This window comes from Puma concolor, chromosome D3 (genome assembly GCF_028749965.1).
Source record: "Puma concolor isolate L17-30 chromosome D3, mPumCon1.1.hap2, whole genome shotgun sequence".
Classification (NCBI taxonomy): domain Eukaryota; kingdom Metazoa; phylum Chordata; class Mammalia; order Carnivora; family Felidae; genus Puma; species Puma concolor.
In genome coordinates, this window is record NC_141678.1 from 21620282 (window position 1) to 21638331 (window position 18050).

An 18050-nucleotide genomic window follows, 5' to 3' on the forward strand; every position below is an offset into this window, starting at 1 on the left:
TGAGTAGGAGGTGCTCGTGAATGTGTCAGTTCCCCACACCCTCATCAAAACTGTGGATTATGAACTTTTTGATATTGTAAGCAGCCATTTGAACTTGTACAAGAATGTGTCTTGTCTTTACTATTTAGATACCATTTTTTTAAGTTTACTTATTTTGAGAGAGAGAGAATGTATGAGCAGGGGAGGAGCAGAGAGAGAGAGGGAGGGAGGGAGAGAGAGAGAGAGAGAGAATGAGAGAGAGAAAGAGAGAGAGAATCCTAAGCAGGCTCTGTGCTGTTAGTGCAGAGCCTGATGTGGGGCTCCATTTCACAAACTGAGATTATGACCTGAGCCAAAATTGAGAGTTGGGTGTTTAACCAGCTGAGCCACCCAGGCACCACCTAGATATCCTTTTTATTCTATCATATCAGAAGCCATTTTGAACTGTCCAGTGAGAATATCTTGGGGATAAAATGAGATGGTTGATGAGAGCGAAAGCAAAACATTTATTTATTTATTTAAAATGTTTGTTTATTTTTGAGAAAGAGAGACAGAGTGTGAGCAGGAAAGGGATAAAGAGAGAGACATAGAATCCAAGCAGGCTCCAGGCCCCGAGCTGTCAGCACAGAGCCTGATGTGGGGCTTGAACTCACAGACCATGAGGTCATGACCTGAGCTGAGGTCAGCCACTCAACCAACTAAGTCACTCAGGCACTCCTATTTATTTAAAAAAAAAAAAAAAAAAAAAAAGTTTTTTTTAAGTTTGTTTATTTATTTTGAGAGAGAGAGAGAGAGAGTGTGTGTGTGAGCGCAGAAGCGGGAGAAGGGCAGAGGTGCCCTTCCACTATTTAACTTTAGAACATTTTCATTCCCTCCTCACTGTGCCTCAACACCCCCCCGACCCCGCCCCAAACCTGCAGTCCCTTGCAGCCACTAATCTACTTTATGTCTCTGTAGTATGTTTCCTATACTGGACGGACGGTTCATGTGAAAGAAATTCTACAGTATGCAGCCTTTTGTGGCTGGTGTCTTTCATGTATTGTTTTCAAGGTTCATGTTATATCATGTGTCAATACTTCATTCCTTTTTTATTATCAAATAATATTCTATTATATGGTTATACCTCATTTTGTTTATTCATTCACCAATTGAAGGCCATTTGGATTGTTTCTGTTTTTTGGCTGGTGTTGGACATTCTTGCACAAATTTTTGTGTAGATGTATCTTTCTTTTCTCTCAGGAATATCCCTAAGAACAGAATTGCTGGGTTGTATGGTAATTTTATGTTTAACATTTTGAGGAACTGACAAACTCTTTTTCAAAGTGGCTGCCCCACTTTATAAAATCCCACCAGCAGTGTACGGGGGTTCAAGTTTCTCCACATCCTTGCCAATACTGAGTTGTCTTTTTTTTTTTTTTTTAAACTAAAAACTTTTTTTGAGAGAGAGTGCGCACGAGAGGGGCAGAGGGAGAGGAAGAGAGAGCATCCCAAGCAGCCTCCGCGCTGGGCTTGATCTCACAACCCTGACATCATGACCTGAGCCAAAATCAAGGGTCAGGCACTTAACCGACTAAGCCACCCAGGTGCCCCTGAATTGTCTTTGATTATAACCATCCTAGTGGGTGTGAAGTTGTAGCTCAGTTTGGTTTTGATTTGCATTTCCCTGATCACTAATGATGTTGTATTGGTTTGTTACAGCTGTTGTAACAAAGTACCATAAACTGAGTGGCTTACACAGTAGAAAACTTACTCAAGTTCTAAGACTAGAGGTTTGAGATCAGGGTGTCACAGGATTGCTTCCTTCTGATGGTCATGAGAGAGAATCTGTTCCATGCCTCGTGTCTAGCTTCTAATGGTTTGCTGGTGGTCTTTGGCTTGTAGAAGCATCATCCTGGTCTCTGCCTTCATCTTCACATAGCATTCTCCCTATAAGCGTGTCTGTCTCCAGATTTTACCTTTTTATAAGGACACCAGTCATATTGGATTATGGCCCACCATGATGACCTTATTTCATCTTGTTTACCTCTCTAGAGACCCTGTATCCAAGTAAAGTCACATTCTGGGGTACTGGGAATTAGGACTCAGCATACGAATTTTGGGGGGACACAGTTCAACCCATAATAGATGTTTAGCATCTTTTCATGTGCTTATTGGTCATATGTATATCTTCTTTGGAGAAATGTTTATTCAAATCCTTTGTACATTTTTTAATTGGGTTGTCTTTTTTATTATCAAATTGTAATAATTTATGAGAGTTTGCATTGTAGTATACTAGTGTCCAGTCAGAATTGGGCCTGGATTGTAAAAGTAAGGTCAGAGAGTGCTGGATGAGAAGTGATACCTGACTCCCAGTTGTGGACCTGGTGGTGTCTTGCCAGGCAACTTTGATTAGTTTTGTTTCTTGATCTCTTTTGTGATTCAGTGTTTTCATGTTAAATTCTCTGGCTATGGTGGCAGTTGAGGTGCATTGTAGTTTCACAGGAAAGATGCTTGTCCCTTACTTATTGGTAAGATTTGGAGACAGAAGGGTCTTACTAGTGACTCAAGGTTGCACCTGCTTATCATACCCCTTTAGGGTCCTGTAACCTTTACTGAAGGCTTCTTTTTTTTTTTTTTTTTAATGTTTTTATTTATTTTTGAGAGAGAGAGAGAGAGAGAGACAGAGTACAAATGGGGGAGGGACAGAGAAGGAGACACAGAATTGGAAGCAGGCTCCAGGCTCTGAGCTGTCAGCACAGAGTCCAATGTGGGGCTCGAACCCACAAACTGTGAGGTCATGACCTGAGCCAAAGTCAGATGCTTAACTGACTGAACCACCCAGGCACCCCTACTGAAGGCTTCTAAGATGCGTGACTTTTCCTGGGCCTCCTTTTGGTGCTGTTTGCATGACTCATCCCTGTCCCTTCTCCCAGTCTCAGAATTTTCTGTTTTTTTGTTAACAGATGCCAGAAGAGTCCACACTGCCCCGGCTCGAACCTTGTTCCTGCTGCGCCCCCTGCCCATTCTGTTGGTGACAGGCAGCGGGTATGCAGGTTACCGGCAGTATGAGAAGTACAGGGAGCGAGAGCTGGAGAAGCTGGGCTTGGAGATTCCACCCAAACTTGCTGGTCCCTGGGAGGTAGGACTAAGGTGCAGTCACCGTGAATTCTCATTTAACACAACTATCTGACACTTTTTAAATTGCCCCAAAGTTGAAATGTTTGAAAAAGTGCAATGTTCTTTTTTGGAGCTCATGTCTCCAGTGGGTTTTTGGCCAGACACAGACATTATACCTTTGGTGTCATGTTGGGCTTCCCTTCTGTGTCCACACTTACTCCTAATCTCCCCAACAGCTCTGAGGAGAAATTCATTACCTGCTGTTGAAATCCTCAGAGTTCATGCCCTTCTCTGAGGATAAGCTGAAACAGTTGGACTTTTGGGATGTGGATAAGTTCTCACCAGGAACCAGACTGAAATAATAAAATTTCCTTTATTTTTATTGCTCAAAATGCTTCCCCGACAATAGGACCTTTCAGTAGGGGCAGGCTTCAATGTTGTTGAACCATGAATGATGTACAATAGAACTGTCTTATTCATCTGTGCTCCAGTGGCCCAGAATGATTGGTAACTTAGAGTAGACAGTCAGTAAATTTGGAACTGAGTATTAAGATGCAAGCTTAAAAATGTCTTCTCAGCCATAATTTAGCAAATAAAAAATCTGAAATATTAGTAGAGCCAGTGGGTAAAAGCGGGGGTGGGGGGGTGAGAGTAGGGACTTTATGGTATTTAGATGATGCTCTTGGGTTTCCTCATGAGCCGTTCCCTATCAGTAATCCAGCTCTGCTGAATCCACTGACCAAGGCATGTGGGTCTTAAAGGCGAGTTCCAGCCATGTTCTCAGTAGCTGTGTGAACGTGAACATGTCACTTGCCATTTGGTTCTCTGTGTGACAATGTCATAAACAACTATAAAATAGGTTGGATTGGAAACCAACTGAGATTTCTTCCAGCTCTAGCATAGTTTATCTAGGAATATTTGTTGGCATTGGCATTACATGCTACATTATAGGCTTCCTCCTAAAATCCTGTTTTGAATTTTGGTTTTGACCCTCTTCCTCCAGTAGAATCTAGTGTAAAGATTTCACCTGATTTCCACCAGTCCTATAAAACTGGGACTTATTCAGCTGGTCATACAGATCCAGATGTGGCTGTTACCCAAGGAGATACCTGCTTGCCCATGTGTCTGTCCTTTTTCTGGCCTATTCATACACCTTGGGCTTCATAATAGCCTATCTCAGACCAAGAAAAAAAAAGGCTTTCTGTTTTCTGGTAGTATATGACAAAGTCCTTTTGGCGAAGGGTAATTGTGTAGTATGTGAGTCACACTTTGAAATTTTGCTGTACTCTATTTCCCATGACATTGATGGTTTCCTCTGTAAACGTACCTTCTTGTTTAGGCTGATACTTGTTAAGCCTGGGATCAATGACCCCACTCAAGATGGTTTCTCTCTGACCCCAAGCATTTGTCAGGCTGAGTCACCCTGCGATGAGCTCGAGACCCATTTCAAAGGTCTTCCAAGAGAATCTGCATTTGGAAGAAATCTGTGACTTCTAAAATCATAAAAGACTAATGTCAGTCGTATTTTTTAGCATTCACCATTTGTATAATTGGAACTACTGCCATATGTGAGTCAATGTCTGAAAGATGACCGTTTGTAAAGAGGACAGGGTTGATTGGCTTATAAGTTCTAGGGCCTGGACGGTAACAGAATACTGGATCAGAGTGGCTCAGTGCTGCACAAGGTCTGAGGCCCCTATTGGTTCAGAGCTGGGTTTAAGTTAGATACTGTTAGATTCTTTTGACTGAGTAAAATGGCCATAGGACTGCTGGATTTACAGGCAGGACTCCAGCATTTCACTTTATGAAAGGGAAATGGTCTGGACTCTGACCAGATATTGTAGGATTTCCGGAGAGGCAGCAGGTCATGAGAAGGGAGAGTGCTGACTAGGAGTCATGGGCTGGATCCTAGTCCTACCCCTGCCCCACCTAATCCCTGTCATCTCATGAAAAATGAGAGTACCCCAATCTGGTCAATCATCAGAATTGTTGGGGAGCTTTAAAACTATGAATTCTTTGTTCTTATCCCTGGAGATTTAGAAAGTTTGAGCAAGACTCTGTTTTTAAAAAGCCCCTTTGAGGATTCTGATGATAATGTAGGAACCATGGGCAGATGAGCTGTAAGGTTCCCTTCAGGGCTCTGTTTTTAAGTGGCAAATGAAAATTTATGTGGGTGATTTTGCTGGAATATAATCTCTTCATATCCTTGGGTCAAGTCAGGCATCTCCAGAGCTTAAGAGAAGACAGGCTGGTAGTTAGGCTGAGATGAGCTCCTGGGGTCAGTGGCACAGTTGAGGTGACTGGGTGATTTTGTTTTACCAATAGCATTTTCTGGATTTCCAGGAGATAGACATGGGTCTAGGGGCAATGTAGCCTTCCCCACACATGAAGCAGTCCTGCTAGCTCCTGTTGGTCAGTGTGCCAGCAGGAAGCTTTTGTTCCCCTTTCCCATCCTGTAAGTTTCTCTTGTGTTGAAGAAATATCTGGGCATCCCTCTCTATCAAAACTTTAAAATATTTTTAAAATGTTTGTTTTGGGGCTCCTGGGTGGCTCAGTCGGCTAAGCGTCTGTCTTCAGCTCAGGTCATGATCTCACAGTTCGTCAGTTCAAGCCCCGCATTGGGCTCTGTGCTGACAGCTCAGAGCCTGGAGCCTGCTTCAGATTCTGTGTCTTCCTCTCTCTGCCCCTCCCCAGCTCACACTCTGTCTCTCTCAACAATAAATAAACATTAAAAAAAAAAAGTAAAAAAAAATTAAAATGTTTGTTTATTTTTCGGAGAGAGAGAACAAGAAAGATAATGCGTGCATGAGCAGGGAAGGGGCAGAGAGAGAGAAATCCCAAACAGGCTCCACACTGACAGTGCAGAGCCCTGTGAGGGGCTCAAACTCATGAACCTGTGAGATCATGACCTGAGCCAAGATCAGGGGTTGGACGCTCAACCGACTGAGCCATCCAAATACCCCAAAACTTTTGTAATTTGGTAATTTTTTATTTTTTAAGTAAGTTCTGTGCCCAACATGGGGCTTGAACTCATGACCCCAAGATCCAGAGTCACATGCTCTAGGGGTGCTAGGGTGACTCAGTTGGTTGAGTGTCTGACTTTGGCTCAGGTCATGATCTTGCAGTTGTGGGTTCGAGCCCTCCATCGGGCTTGCTGCTGTCAGCCTGTCAGCTCGAAGCTGGCCTTGGATCCTCTGTTCCCCTCTCTCTCTGCCCCTCCCTTGCTTGTGCTCTCTCTCAAAAAATAAATCAAAAAAAAAAAAAAAAAAGAATCACAAGCTCTACTGGCAGAGCCAGCCAGGTACCCCCCTGTATCAAAACTCTTAAGAGCATGTTTGTAATGCTTTAGGTTGAATAGCACCTCACAGTTTTTCTTTCTTTCTGTTTTTAAAGTTTATTTATTTTGAGAGTGAGAGAGCGCACCGTGAGCGTGTGTGCATGCATGAGCAGGGGAGGGGCAGACAGAGGAGGAGAGAAGGAATCTCAAGCAGGCTCTACAATAAGCATGGAGCCCAATGTGGGGATCCATGCCATGACCGTGAAATCACGACCTCAGCTGATGTCAAGAGTCAGACACTCAACTGACTGAGACACCCACGTACCCCAGCACCTCACATTTTTTCTGAATCCATTTATTTATAACAGCTCACTGAGGTGGCAAAGGCCGGTGTTAGAGCCATTTTACAAAAAGAAAGACCATTTGGTAGCAGAGTGGGTTCCAGAACAGAGATCTTTCGATGCCCAATCCCATACTCTTTAAAACAATCCCATGTTGCCAATAAAAGGTGCTGTTAGTACAGAATTTAGACAGTGATAGCAAGAGATGGAGGTGAGCTTTAACCTGCCCACTGGGGCTTGCTGTGTACTCAAGGTACCTCCATTCTGTGAGGGCTCCGCCTGTATAAATTATGAGGTGAATTGAGTATACTGACTTGAAAAGTTGTCTGTAGTTACATAGGTGAGAATTCATATTATGCCACCCATCCCCCATCATAATACTCTTGAAGAATTTATATACATATCTTTCCTTTATTTCAGTTCTTCCTGTCCACCCCCCTGCCCTTTCTCCTCCCTAACAGTATAGAAGAAACCATTGCTCCAAAATGTGTGCCATCTCACTCACTGCAAGCTCTACTCTGGGGTGCGGGGAGAGGGCATGGCTCTTGCAGAGGGGAGGTGGGTGTTGGATGTGATTTAAGGAGACTTGAACTCAGCTGTGGGTCTTCAGTGTGTTTCATTTTCATGTGTTCTGTTTTTCACATTTAAGAAAATGTTTCTAGCCTCTTTGCCTGCTCTGAGAGTCCTATTCTTTTCATGGTAGGAAAAGAAGCACATGTAGTTGGCTGAGTAGAAATGAAACCTGTGTGTTTGTTTTATGTGATTAAGGGAATTCTGCAACTAGCAGCACAGTAAGTAGCCTGTTGAGACCAAATAATTTGGTCATTTACCTGCTTGTAAAGGTAAATGTTCATTTTTTAAAAAATCAGAAAACATTACAAAATATGAAAATGAAAACAGTAGTGACCCATGATCCCACAATGCACAGGAAACCACAGTTCACATTTTGGGGAACTTAGCCCTTCCGGGCTTTTAGATGTTTAGGAATATGTATTTTAATTTTAATTTTTAAAAAATGTTTATTTATTCTAAGGGTGGGGGCAGAGAGAGGGAGATAGAGAATCCCAAGCAGGCTCTGCACCACCATCACAGAGATCGATGTGGGACTCGAGCTCACTAACCGAGAGATTATGACCTGAGCTGAAATCAAGAATTGGACGCTCAACTGACTGAGCCACCCAGGCACCCGAGTTAATTTTTAATGAGATAGTTTAAAAATTTTTTTAAGTTTATTTATTTCAAGAGAGTACATGAGTAGGGGAGGGGCAGGGGGGGAGGGAGAGAGAGAAAGAGAAAGAATCCCAAGCAGGCCCCACACCATCAGTTCAGAGCCTGACATGGGGCTTGAACTCACAAACTGTGAGATCATGACCTGAGCCAAAGTTGGACATTTAACCAATTGAGCCATCCAGGAGCCCCAAAATGTTTAAAAATTTTTAAATAAAACATGATTATATAAAAATTCAAATACTACCGAAGGGTTTACATAAAAATATCTTCCATTTTCTGCCCCATCTACTAATCCCAACCCTACTCTCCAGAAGCATGCAAGCTTTTTTTTTTTTTTAATTTATTTTTGAGATAGAGTGTGAGAGAGTGCACGGGGGAGGGGCAGAGCATGGAGACACATAATCGGAAGCAGGCTCCAGGCTCTGAGCTGTGAGCACCGAACATGGGGCTCGAACTCACGAGCTGTGAGATCACGACCTGAGCCAAAGTCAGACGCTTAACTGACTGGGCCACCCAGGTGCTCCTAAGCATGCAAGCGTTTTTAACGTTACTGTATCTTTCCAGAATGTCTCTCCCTACTTACATATATTTTGGCTACTCAAAGGTGACTTAATTTTTTTCTGCTTAATTGAGAAATAATCGACATACATCACTTATGTAAGTTTAAGGTATACAGCATGATGGTTTGATTTACATATATCGTGAAATGATTGCCAGAATAACAGCTAACATCCATCATCTCTATAGAAAACATTTTTAAAAAAGAAAAAAGGAAAAAAGAAAACATTTTTTCCTGTGATGAGAACTCTTAGGATTAATTCTCTTTACTTTCCTATGTGATGTACAGCAGTGTTAGCTATAGGCATCATTTTGTATATTACATCCCTAGTCCTTATCTCTCTTATAACTGGAAGTTTATACCTTTTGACCTTCTTCCAATTCCCTGTCTCCCTCTTCTCCACCCCCTATAGTCTGATCCCTTTTCCTCTTGAGTTTGGTTTTTCTTTTTTTTTTTTTTTCCCTTTTATTCATTTTTTTAGATTCCTCTTATATATAAGTGAGATCATGCAGTATTTGTCTTTTTCTGGCTCACTTAATGAACTTAGCATAATGCCTTCAGGGTTCATCCATGTTGTTGCAGGTGGTAGGATTTCTTCATTTTTTTTCTGGCTGAAAAAGATTCCAATGTATGTATGTATGATGTATGTACGTACACACACACAGACATACATATACACCACAACTTGTTTATCCATTGGACACTAGGTTGTTTCCATGTCTTGGCCATTGTAAATAATGCTGCCATGATGATTTCATTTTTAAGTCACTTTTACTCATGTATGGTCATTTACCTGCAATAAAACATACCCTTTTTAAGTATACAGTTCATTGTTGCTTTTTTATTTTTATTTTTTAAAATTTTTTAACGTTTATTCATTCTTGAGAGAGATACAGAGTGTGAGCAGGGTAGGGGCGGAGAGAGAGACATACACAGAGTCAGAAGCAGGCTCCAGGCTCTGAGCTGTCAGCACAGAGCCTGACGCGGGGCTTGAACTCACGAGTGGTGAGATCATGACCTGAGCTGAAGTCGGATGCTCAACCGACTGAACCGCCCAGGCGCCCCTCTCTTTTATTTTTTATTAAAAAAGTTTTTTGAATGTTTTATTTTATTTTATTGAGATAGAGACAGAGCACGAATGGGGGAGGGGCAGAGAGAGAGGGAGAGAGAATCTGAAGCAGGCTCCAAGCTCTGAGCTGTCAGCACAGAGCCCGATGTGGGGCTTGAATTCCCGGACCATGAGATCATGTCCTGAGCTGAAGTCCGATAATTAACCGACTGAGGCCCCCCAGGTGCCCGTATATATCTTCTTTGAAGGAATGTCTATTCAAGACCTTTGTCCATTTTACATTGGGTGGTTTGTTTTTTGTTGTTGGGTTGCAGGAGTTCTTTATATATTCTGGATACTAGACCCTTACCAGATACATGTATTTGCAAATACTCTATTCTGTGGATTGTATTTTCACTCTCTTGATAACATGTTTTGATACACAAAAATTTTTAATTTCATTAAGTCTAGTTTATCTATTTTTACCTTTATTGCTTATGTTTTTGTTGTCCTATCCAAGAAGTCATTCTGAATCCAGTATTGTGAAGATTCTCTTCTAAGAAAAATTAGGCCTTTCTCTCTCTCTTTTTTTTTTTTTTTTTTTAAGAAAAATTGTAGGTCTTCTGTTTAGGTTTTTGGTACATTTTGTGCTACTTTGAGGATGCCCTTGGCCTTAGAGCAGGAGCCGAGAGTTGAGGAGCTGCTTTCAGGAGTTTCTTCTCAGGAACCTATGATGTCATGGACAAGTTCTGGGTTTGTGGTCAAACTGCCTGTTCAGTTAGGCTGCTCAAGGCCTGGTGTTTGGCCTTAGAAAGGAGGGTGCTTGACACCGACATCTCTCTGTAGAGAGCTGGCTTTGCATGAATAGCACAGGGGATAGAAGACAACCAGGTGTGCCTGCAGCTGTCACATGTTCTGGGTTTGTGTGGCAGTTGTGATTCCAGATATGCTGTCCTTGTGTCCTCATTGTCTTTTTGTCCTCATTGTCAAAAAGGGAACCAAAACCTTCATAGGCATTTCTTAACAAGAGGGGTCGAAGTGTGTCGCATCTGTAAACCTAAAGTGTACAGTGCACACCTGTGCAGCATAGTGACTCCAAGGCTTCCTGTGAACACCTAGGTGATTTGAATTCCATCCAGGATGACATCTGGTGGCAGACTCCTTTGGTCTCTGGCATTTCCAGGGTGTCCTTTTTTTCTTGACTGCTGGACCTGAGAACAGAGATGCATCTGGTAGGAAAGCTGGCCTGCTGGAAATGGTGGACTCTTTGGGGAGGAAGCAGTCCTCCTGTCTCTCTTCCTGCCAGCCTCCAGAGGTGATCCACAGACAGAGGTGGGCCTATGACTGCAGAGCAAGTGGGGATTGGCAGCTGGCCTTTCTTATCAGGTACAAAGGGCTCTCACTTGAACACCTGCACCTAGCCTGGAGGCACCCAGCCTGGAGCCAGGCACTTCGGGTGCTGAACATATCTGGCTGAGTGGACAGCATATAAAAAGTTCAGCCCTGAGTCCCTCCATGTGAAGCAGCAGCAGCGGGTGCTGAGAACAGGCCTGACTTGTTCTGCCTCACCTATCAGCAGGAGATGCTCTGTATGTGGAATCTGGTCTTGGGTTTTTCCCCCCACCCAGTAATAGAATTTAGGGAATTTTCTGTGGTTTAAAGCAAACTTCCAACTCTTAAATTGTGAATAGAGTAGAAAAGTCAAGAGAATAGAGTTACACACCTCTTGATTGAACAGTTAATGTTTTATTATACCTGCTTTATCTCCGTGTGTATATATATCTTTTATTCTCTGAATCATTTGAAAGTATGTTGCAGTCATTATAAAACTTCACCTCTAAAAACTTTAGTACGCATCTGAGTATAATAACTTGGTTTTGTTGTTCGTTTTTGGCCTAGCCATGGGGTCCTGTGGCAAGGTGTGAGGTGTTCAGGGACCAGTGGCGTAGACAGTAGGCCTCAGTCAAGAGCAGCTGGGCCCACATCCATGTTCACTCCCTGCATTAGCAACGCTTTATTTCCAGCCTCAGTTTAGAACTTAAAAAATGTATGGTGCAACATTCCAATTCATTAAAAGGAATGAGGGAGGACAGATCAGCCTGTGCCCACATATCACCCTATGTCCTTTTTCCTGCCCACCCGCCTGGAGCTCCATTTGCCTGCATTCAGCATACCCCTCTGTGCTGTGGTGCCTATGACGCTGGACAGTATTGAACATGTTCTGCACTTTTTTTTACAACTTTATATAATTACTATAGCTTTCTTCTTCTTATCTGTAAACAGGCCACTATAAACTCCCTCATAAGGTTGTTAAATGAGAATGATGTATGTGTAAATACCTCGCTCTCTGCTGGCAGGGTGTAGAAATTCAGTAAATACAGGCACACTTCATTTTATTGTGCTTTTGCTTTATTGTGCTTTGAAGGTAATTGCATTTTTTTGTTTTTTATTTTATTTTTTACAAATTGAAGGTTGGTGACAACCTTGCATCTAGTGAGTCTGTCAGCACCATTTTTCTAACAGTGTTTACTCACTTTGTGTCTCTGTGTCATATTTTGGTAATTCTCGCAGTATTTCAACGTTTTCATTATTCTGTTTGTCATGGTGATCTGTGATTAGTGACTACGACTTGCTGAAAGCTCAGATGATGGTTAACATTTTTTAGCAATAAAGTGTGTTTTAATTACATACATTGCTTTTTTTAAAAAGGTTTTTTAAAAAAGTTTTATTTTGAGAGAGCATGAGTGGGGAAAGGGCACTGGGAAATCAAAAAAATTCATTTGACTTGCATTTTTTAAAAGTTTATTTCTTTAGAGAGAGAGAGAATGCACGGGTAGGGACAGAGAGAGAGAGAGAGAGGGGGAGAGAGAGAGAACCCCAAGCAGGCTCCCTATTATTTGTGCAGAGCACGATGTGGGGCTCAAGTTCAAGGACCGTGAGATAATGACCTGAGCTGAAATCAAGAGTTGGATGCTTAACTGATTGAACCCCCCAGGCATACTGCTTTATTGCAGTATGCTGGAACCAAACCAGCAATATCTTTGAGGTATGCCTGTACTGTTTTACTTCCTACCTAATAGGTGTTAGGAAAGGTGGATGTTAAAGTGAGCAGTCAAGTTGGCAGGGAAGTAGATCCCACTTGTCTGCTCAGGTGTCGTTTACTAACTGCCCAGCTCTATCCTCAGAGAATCTTGGGCTCATTCAAGGTCAAGAGGGCGTCTCAGGGGCCTCAGGGCCCCTATCTGGGAGGAACTGTGGCGGCCACACCCCCAGGTCTCTCAGGCTGTGCTTTGCCTCTTCCCTGCTTGCCCCAGCCCAGGGACAACGCTGAGTGGTGTGTGGAAGAGCTGAGGACTGCCTGAAGAAGATGAGGAACAAGATAAAGCTGAGCTCTGGGTCTGGAAGGAGTCCAGGGTGGCTGACTCAGAAACCTTTAGGGCCCTGTGTGGAGCTTTCTGCCAGGCTGTTCTGCCACAAATCACGGTTTCCTTTATTGTGCTGCAGACCTGCTCCGTGCCCCCTCCTCCAGGAGCTGCTGGTGGGATTGCTGAGAAACGCTGGCAAATGCAAGGGGGTAGGGCTGGGAGAAGGTTTCAGATGAAGAAATAGCCTGAGGGCACGTTTGTGAGGCTGCTAACTTGCCCGTGGCTTCTTGCACCAGCCACCAGCCCTGAGACACCAGCCATCACTGGTCTTCCTCAGGAGGCTTCTGCCAGCCCCCAGGGAATGAGAATTAGCAGAAAGCACCTGCCACCCCTGCCCTACTGCTACCTTCATCCCCTTGTACAGTAGTGCATGAAATTCACTAGGCAGGGAACTACAGTGGCATGAGTGACGTGGGACACCTGTCCACGGGTGCTGGAGGCCAAGAGGCCTGGGGCCTGCAGAGCCTTGCGGTGGCGCTAGGTGGCACTCCCACCCAGGGGAGTACCAACAAGGTAGGAGGACCCAGTGTGGCTGGAAGGGACCTCGTTCAGGGTGGGAACATAAACTTTTGTTTTTCCCAGAAATCATTTGTTAACTATTATCTGGAATCTAGAAGGCATTTCCTTACTGAAACATACGTGGTGGAAGTCAGGTTAGAAGGCTAATCTCAGGACAGACCTGTGGGCTGGTTTATGAGTTTTCTAAACACCAGTCTTCCTGAGAGGCTTAAAATGATTACAAAGGAACCCTGGTAGACCTGGAGTGTCCCTGTTGTTCATTTTACTGGGAGAGCCTAGGTGTTTCAGAGGCTGCTCAGCAAATGAGAACCTGGGCTTTTGTTTTCCTCCCCTAAGTGTAACTTGGACAAGGCCTGGTCTGGAAGTACTGGAGGCTTTGGGGAAGTCAGAATGGTCCTCTAGGATCTTTCTGGTTCTGGAATTTAGTGTTGCCAGGATTCTGTTATCTTCCTGTGCTTTCACTACTTTTTATCCCATTTCACGGTGTGTTTGCTTAGAGCTCTGGGGTGAGAAGGGGTCTTAAGTCTCACTGAGGCTCAGAGAATGCTGTGGGCCTAGGCTGGGAGACTGCAGGGTGCAGCCCCTGTGCTGGAACCTGAGCCCTAGAGGGCTGGAACTCTACATAGTGCACCCCTGCTGCCCTATTCCTGCTGTACATTGGAAGTATCCAGCATTATGGAAGTCCACAAGGAGGGACCCTGCCCGTCTTCTGCCCCTATCCCTGCTGTGGCATCCCAGGTCTGTAGCTTGTCACAGAGCACTTGCAGAGTGGATCCAGATGAGAACAGGTGTTTGGGGCTTTGTATGCCACCATGTCCTGCTCCAGGCTGCCTGGGCTCAGCTGCCCATCTCTTCGAAAGCCTAAAGGCTCTTTCTTCCTGTTCCAAATGTTGCTTTAGAAATCAAATTCTCAGGGCGCCTGGGTGGCTTATTCGGTTGAGTGATTTCAGCTCGGGTACTATCTCACGGTTTGTGAGTTTGAGCCCCACATCAGGCTTGCTGCCTTTGGATCCTCTGTCCCTCTCTCTCTGACCCTCCCCGACTCATGCCTGCTTGCTCTCAAAAATAAATAGATATTAAAAAAAAAAATTAAATTTTCAGTGATCAGAAGGAGCTAGGGTTGTACCCTTGTTCAGTGGCCTAGAGCATGAAGACTGAGCCTTCTGAGGCAGTCTGACCGCTGAATTTCACCGTTTGTTTGTTTTTTTTGGGTTTTTTTGGTGTTCCCCGTTCACTCTATCTCACTTAGAAAATGTCTCTTCATCCTATGTGGAGCGAGTGCTTGCAGGCATGGGGTGTAAGGTGCTGCCCCCCCCCCCCCCCCCCCCCCCCCCCCCCCCCCCCGGCTGGGCCCTGCCATCTACTGGGGTAGAAGGACACTGCATGAATCACTTCACGGCCTGGGGCCAGAGGGGAACTTTGCTTTTACTGAGTCTGGTCTCTTTGGGGGTCTATCCCAGATTTTGTGTGGCAGGGGATTTGTATGGTAGGAGTGTGTCTGCCTGGAGGGGGGGGGGGGTGTGGAGGTGGGGGCATCCTGTGCCTTCCAGGTGGGGTGTGGGAAAGAGCCAAGGACTTAGATGCCTTTTCGAGGGCTAGAAAAGGTAGCTGGCTTTCTGTTCAGTCCCAGGAAGCTGGCCCTGGGTGAGGTCAGCCACACGTTGAAGCCTGGGACTGCCCAGTTTGGAGTGAGAGGAAGAATGGCCCCCAGGCCCCGGAGGTGTCGCCGGGAAATCCCGTGACCGGGCGGGGCTGGTTCCCTGGCCACAGCCCCTCCTCTTAAAGGGGCCCTGGGCCCGGTGGCTGGGTCTGGCCCGAGGGCGGAGCGTGACTGCTTCTGGTGTCCGCCCTCCATCCCCGCCCTGGGTGGTCCGAGTGGCCAGAGCCGAGCCCCCGCCTGCCTGCCGGGGCTTCCTTTCCGAGTGGCGCCTCCTTGGGCGTCGGCGCCTGACACCCAGCGAGACCGGACTACCTGCCGGTGAGTGAGCGGAGCCCGTAGTGGGGCCGCCCTGGGTGCCGGTCGCCCCTTGGAGCTGCGGGGCCCTGGGCTGGAGAGCCCACCCCACAGTCTTCATCCCTTCACGGGCTTCTCCTGCCCACATGGTGGGTCACGGGCTGTCCTGGATGAGCTCACTTCCGCCAGGCCGGGCAGCATCTCCTGGACCTCAGCCGGCCAGGAAAGGGAAAATGCTGGGGCTCCAAGTCCCCTTTTGCTCGGAAAGATTTCCTCAGTGACTGGAGCCAGTTAGGGAAGAAAGCTGCCCTGTTCTCAGTGGGACCTGTAGGTGTCCTCAGGGTCTCACCTGAGGGGCAGAGAGGGGGGTGACAAGCTGCCCTTCACAGAGCCCTATCCCCAAAGGAAGGTTCTTTTCCTTTCTGGGATTCTTAAATTTCTTAGAAGTCCCGTGCTGCGGGGAGGACTGTCCCCACCTCCAACCACCCTTCCCTGGCTGCTGGCTTGAAAGAAGTATCTCTGGGTCCTTCTCTTTCCTTCCTCTTCTCTTGCCCAAGGCTTCCCCAAGATGGCTCACCCGTTTCACCTGGGGAGAATCCATTTTCCCTGTTCTCTGTTTTTGAAGTTTTGTCTGCTTCTAGTCCTGGAACACAGGGAGGAAGGGTTGGTGGTCCCACCTGGACACAGCTGTTTGTGTCATGGTTCAGGTGAGCTGGGTGGGGGGCTGGGGGTGTCGGGTAGTGGCCCTGCCTTCCAAGGTGGAAGCGGGCCCAGAAAGTCAAGCAGATGGACACAGAATTTGGGGAAACGGGGACACTGAGGCTTTTCTGCTGCGGCTTCAGGGGGAGTGACCCTGACACCCAGTGAGAGTTCCGCTCAGGGAGCAAGAACAAATTTCTTAGGTTGTCTCTGGCAGGTTGTGTGCCTGGCTGCAAGGCCCTTGGTGCTCAGGGAGAGCTTATTGGGGGGCGGGGGACAGACAGTCTGACTCCGTCCCTGCCTTCCTGACCTTGTCCAGACTCAAACCTGAATCCATCAAAGTCCAAGGGAACCAGTCAGGAGCATGGCTCCCTGCCCCCACACCTGTAGTAACTGGTAACTGGCCTGGGTTCGTCCATCTGACTTCAGTTGGAACGTTCCATTCCACTGAGGGGGTTATTGTTGCCTTCATTACAGGTTGTGAGGGGACATGGCAGCACTGGTCGGGTGTGAATACCCAGAATAGCACGTCCAGACAAAGGTGACCCCCTACCTGGTCCTGTTGGGCCGTCAAATCTTCTCATAGGGACAGCAAGTGTCCATGTGATTTGGGCTCTTTCAGAACTACTGACTCCACCCTGTCCCTGCTCTCTTGCCAGTGGGAGCATACCTCGGTGCTCCCAGAGTTTGGGTTTGGAAACGGAGGTGGGGTGTTGGGAGTCAGGTCTAGGGGATGAGACGACACCAGGTCTCGGGTGAAAGTGAGGCATGGTGTTTCTGAGCAGAGCAGAGTTCTGGGCCAGTGTTGCTACTATGATCTGAGCCTCGAGGGGGTGAGCAGGAGGAGTGACCCTTCCCATTTCCAGATAGCCAAACTGATAGCCACAGAGCACCTGTGACTTGCAAGGCCTCTCCCAGCTCTCAGGGTAGGGCAGCCAGGATTGCAGTAACTGGATTGTCCCCCTCCCCCACCAAAGCCTAGCTTCTGAGTTCCCCTGTTCAGTATGGCTGGTCCTTAGGCCTTGTGATAACTTTAAACTCCTACTGGTCACAGCTCACAACTCTTCTCCACAGAGTGTCCTTGAGATGGAGGAGAGAGGGAATGTAACTGTACTTCCCTTGCTTCAGGGAGTCCTGCTTTTGGGTTCCTCATCTGGGCCTGGCTCCAAGGAGCCAGAGAGTAAGAAAATTTTGGCTTGGGCTCCAAGGGTCATCGCAGGAATGGAGGGCAAGTGGGGCACCATAATGGGGAGGCCAGGAGCACTGTTGGCCTAGGAAGTGGCTCTGCCTTTGGGAAGCAGAAAGGAATGAGCCTTAGGGGAGCCCCTTTCCTCCATCCTGCAGCTTTGAGCTAGACAGAGGGTGCCAAGCCTGTTTTCTGGGGACAGGTGAATTCATGTCTGCTCCCTGGGGACCTTTTGGGGCCCATGCATGTTGATTTGGAAGAAACTTGACAGTCTGGTCCCTGACCCATTTCGGAAGAGGAGGTAGAGTGGTGGTGGAGGTAGGACTGAGGGCTCAGGACATCCTCCTGGCCCTGTGGGGGCAGTTTCTTAGAGTCTAGGATAGCAGCAACTTGAACTGGGCCCCCTTGAGCACCCTGCACTGCAGGAGGAAGGGTGAAGGCCCAGTTTACTGTGGTGGGCCATGAGGCCTGGCCAAGTCCCTGCACTGGGGGCCCTGGGGTAAATGAAATGGCAGAGGCATACACAGGAATCTGTTTTTGAGGACCTGAGGTTTTGGGTCTAGCTAGGTTTGTCTGTGGGCTCCAGCATGTGCCTTTCTGGCAGCATGCTGCAGTGGTCACTGCCCCATCTGGTAACATAGTGGGGGAAATAGGCAGGTTGAGACTGGGGTCCCCATCCTCTTCCACAAGGCCTCACTGGCCTCACCGGAAATCCCAGGTGTGCACTCAGTCTGAGT

General features: G+C 46.4%; 1 protein-coding gene and 1 long non-coding RNA gene across 11 annotated transcripts in view; one reads left to right on the top strand and one right to left on the bottom strand.

Annotated features, from left to right (window-relative positions):
- The window catches only part of PISD (phosphatidylserine decarboxylase), a 36208-nt gene that overhangs the window by 10037 nt on the left and 8121 nt on the right, over nt 1-18050 (top strand). For 2 of the 10 annotated variants that reach the window (XM_086682030.1, XM_086682029.1), the window contains one exon: nt 2922-3097. The exons of 1 other annotated variant lie outside the window; for it this stretch is intronic. In XM_086682030.1, the coding sequence (XP_086538156.1) occupies nt 3006-3097 (92 nt within the window). In that variant the 5' untranslated portion in view covers nt 2922-3005. Of the gene's footprint in view, nt 1-2921; nt 3109-15044; nt 15453-16010; nt 16136-16175; nt 16669-18050 lie in introns of those variants that run through there. 7 more of the 10 variants (XM_086682024.1, XM_086682028.1, XM_086682023.1 and 4 more) reach the window with 6 other exon arrangements.
- On the bottom strand, nt 15449-16500 carry LOC147575396 (uncharacterized). Its single transcript, XR_015242352.1, has 3 exons — nt 16438-16500; nt 16006-16071; nt 15449-15777 (listed from the first exon to the last, which is right to left on the bottom strand). It is a non-coding gene; the product is annotated as an uncharacterized LOC147575396 (long non-coding RNA).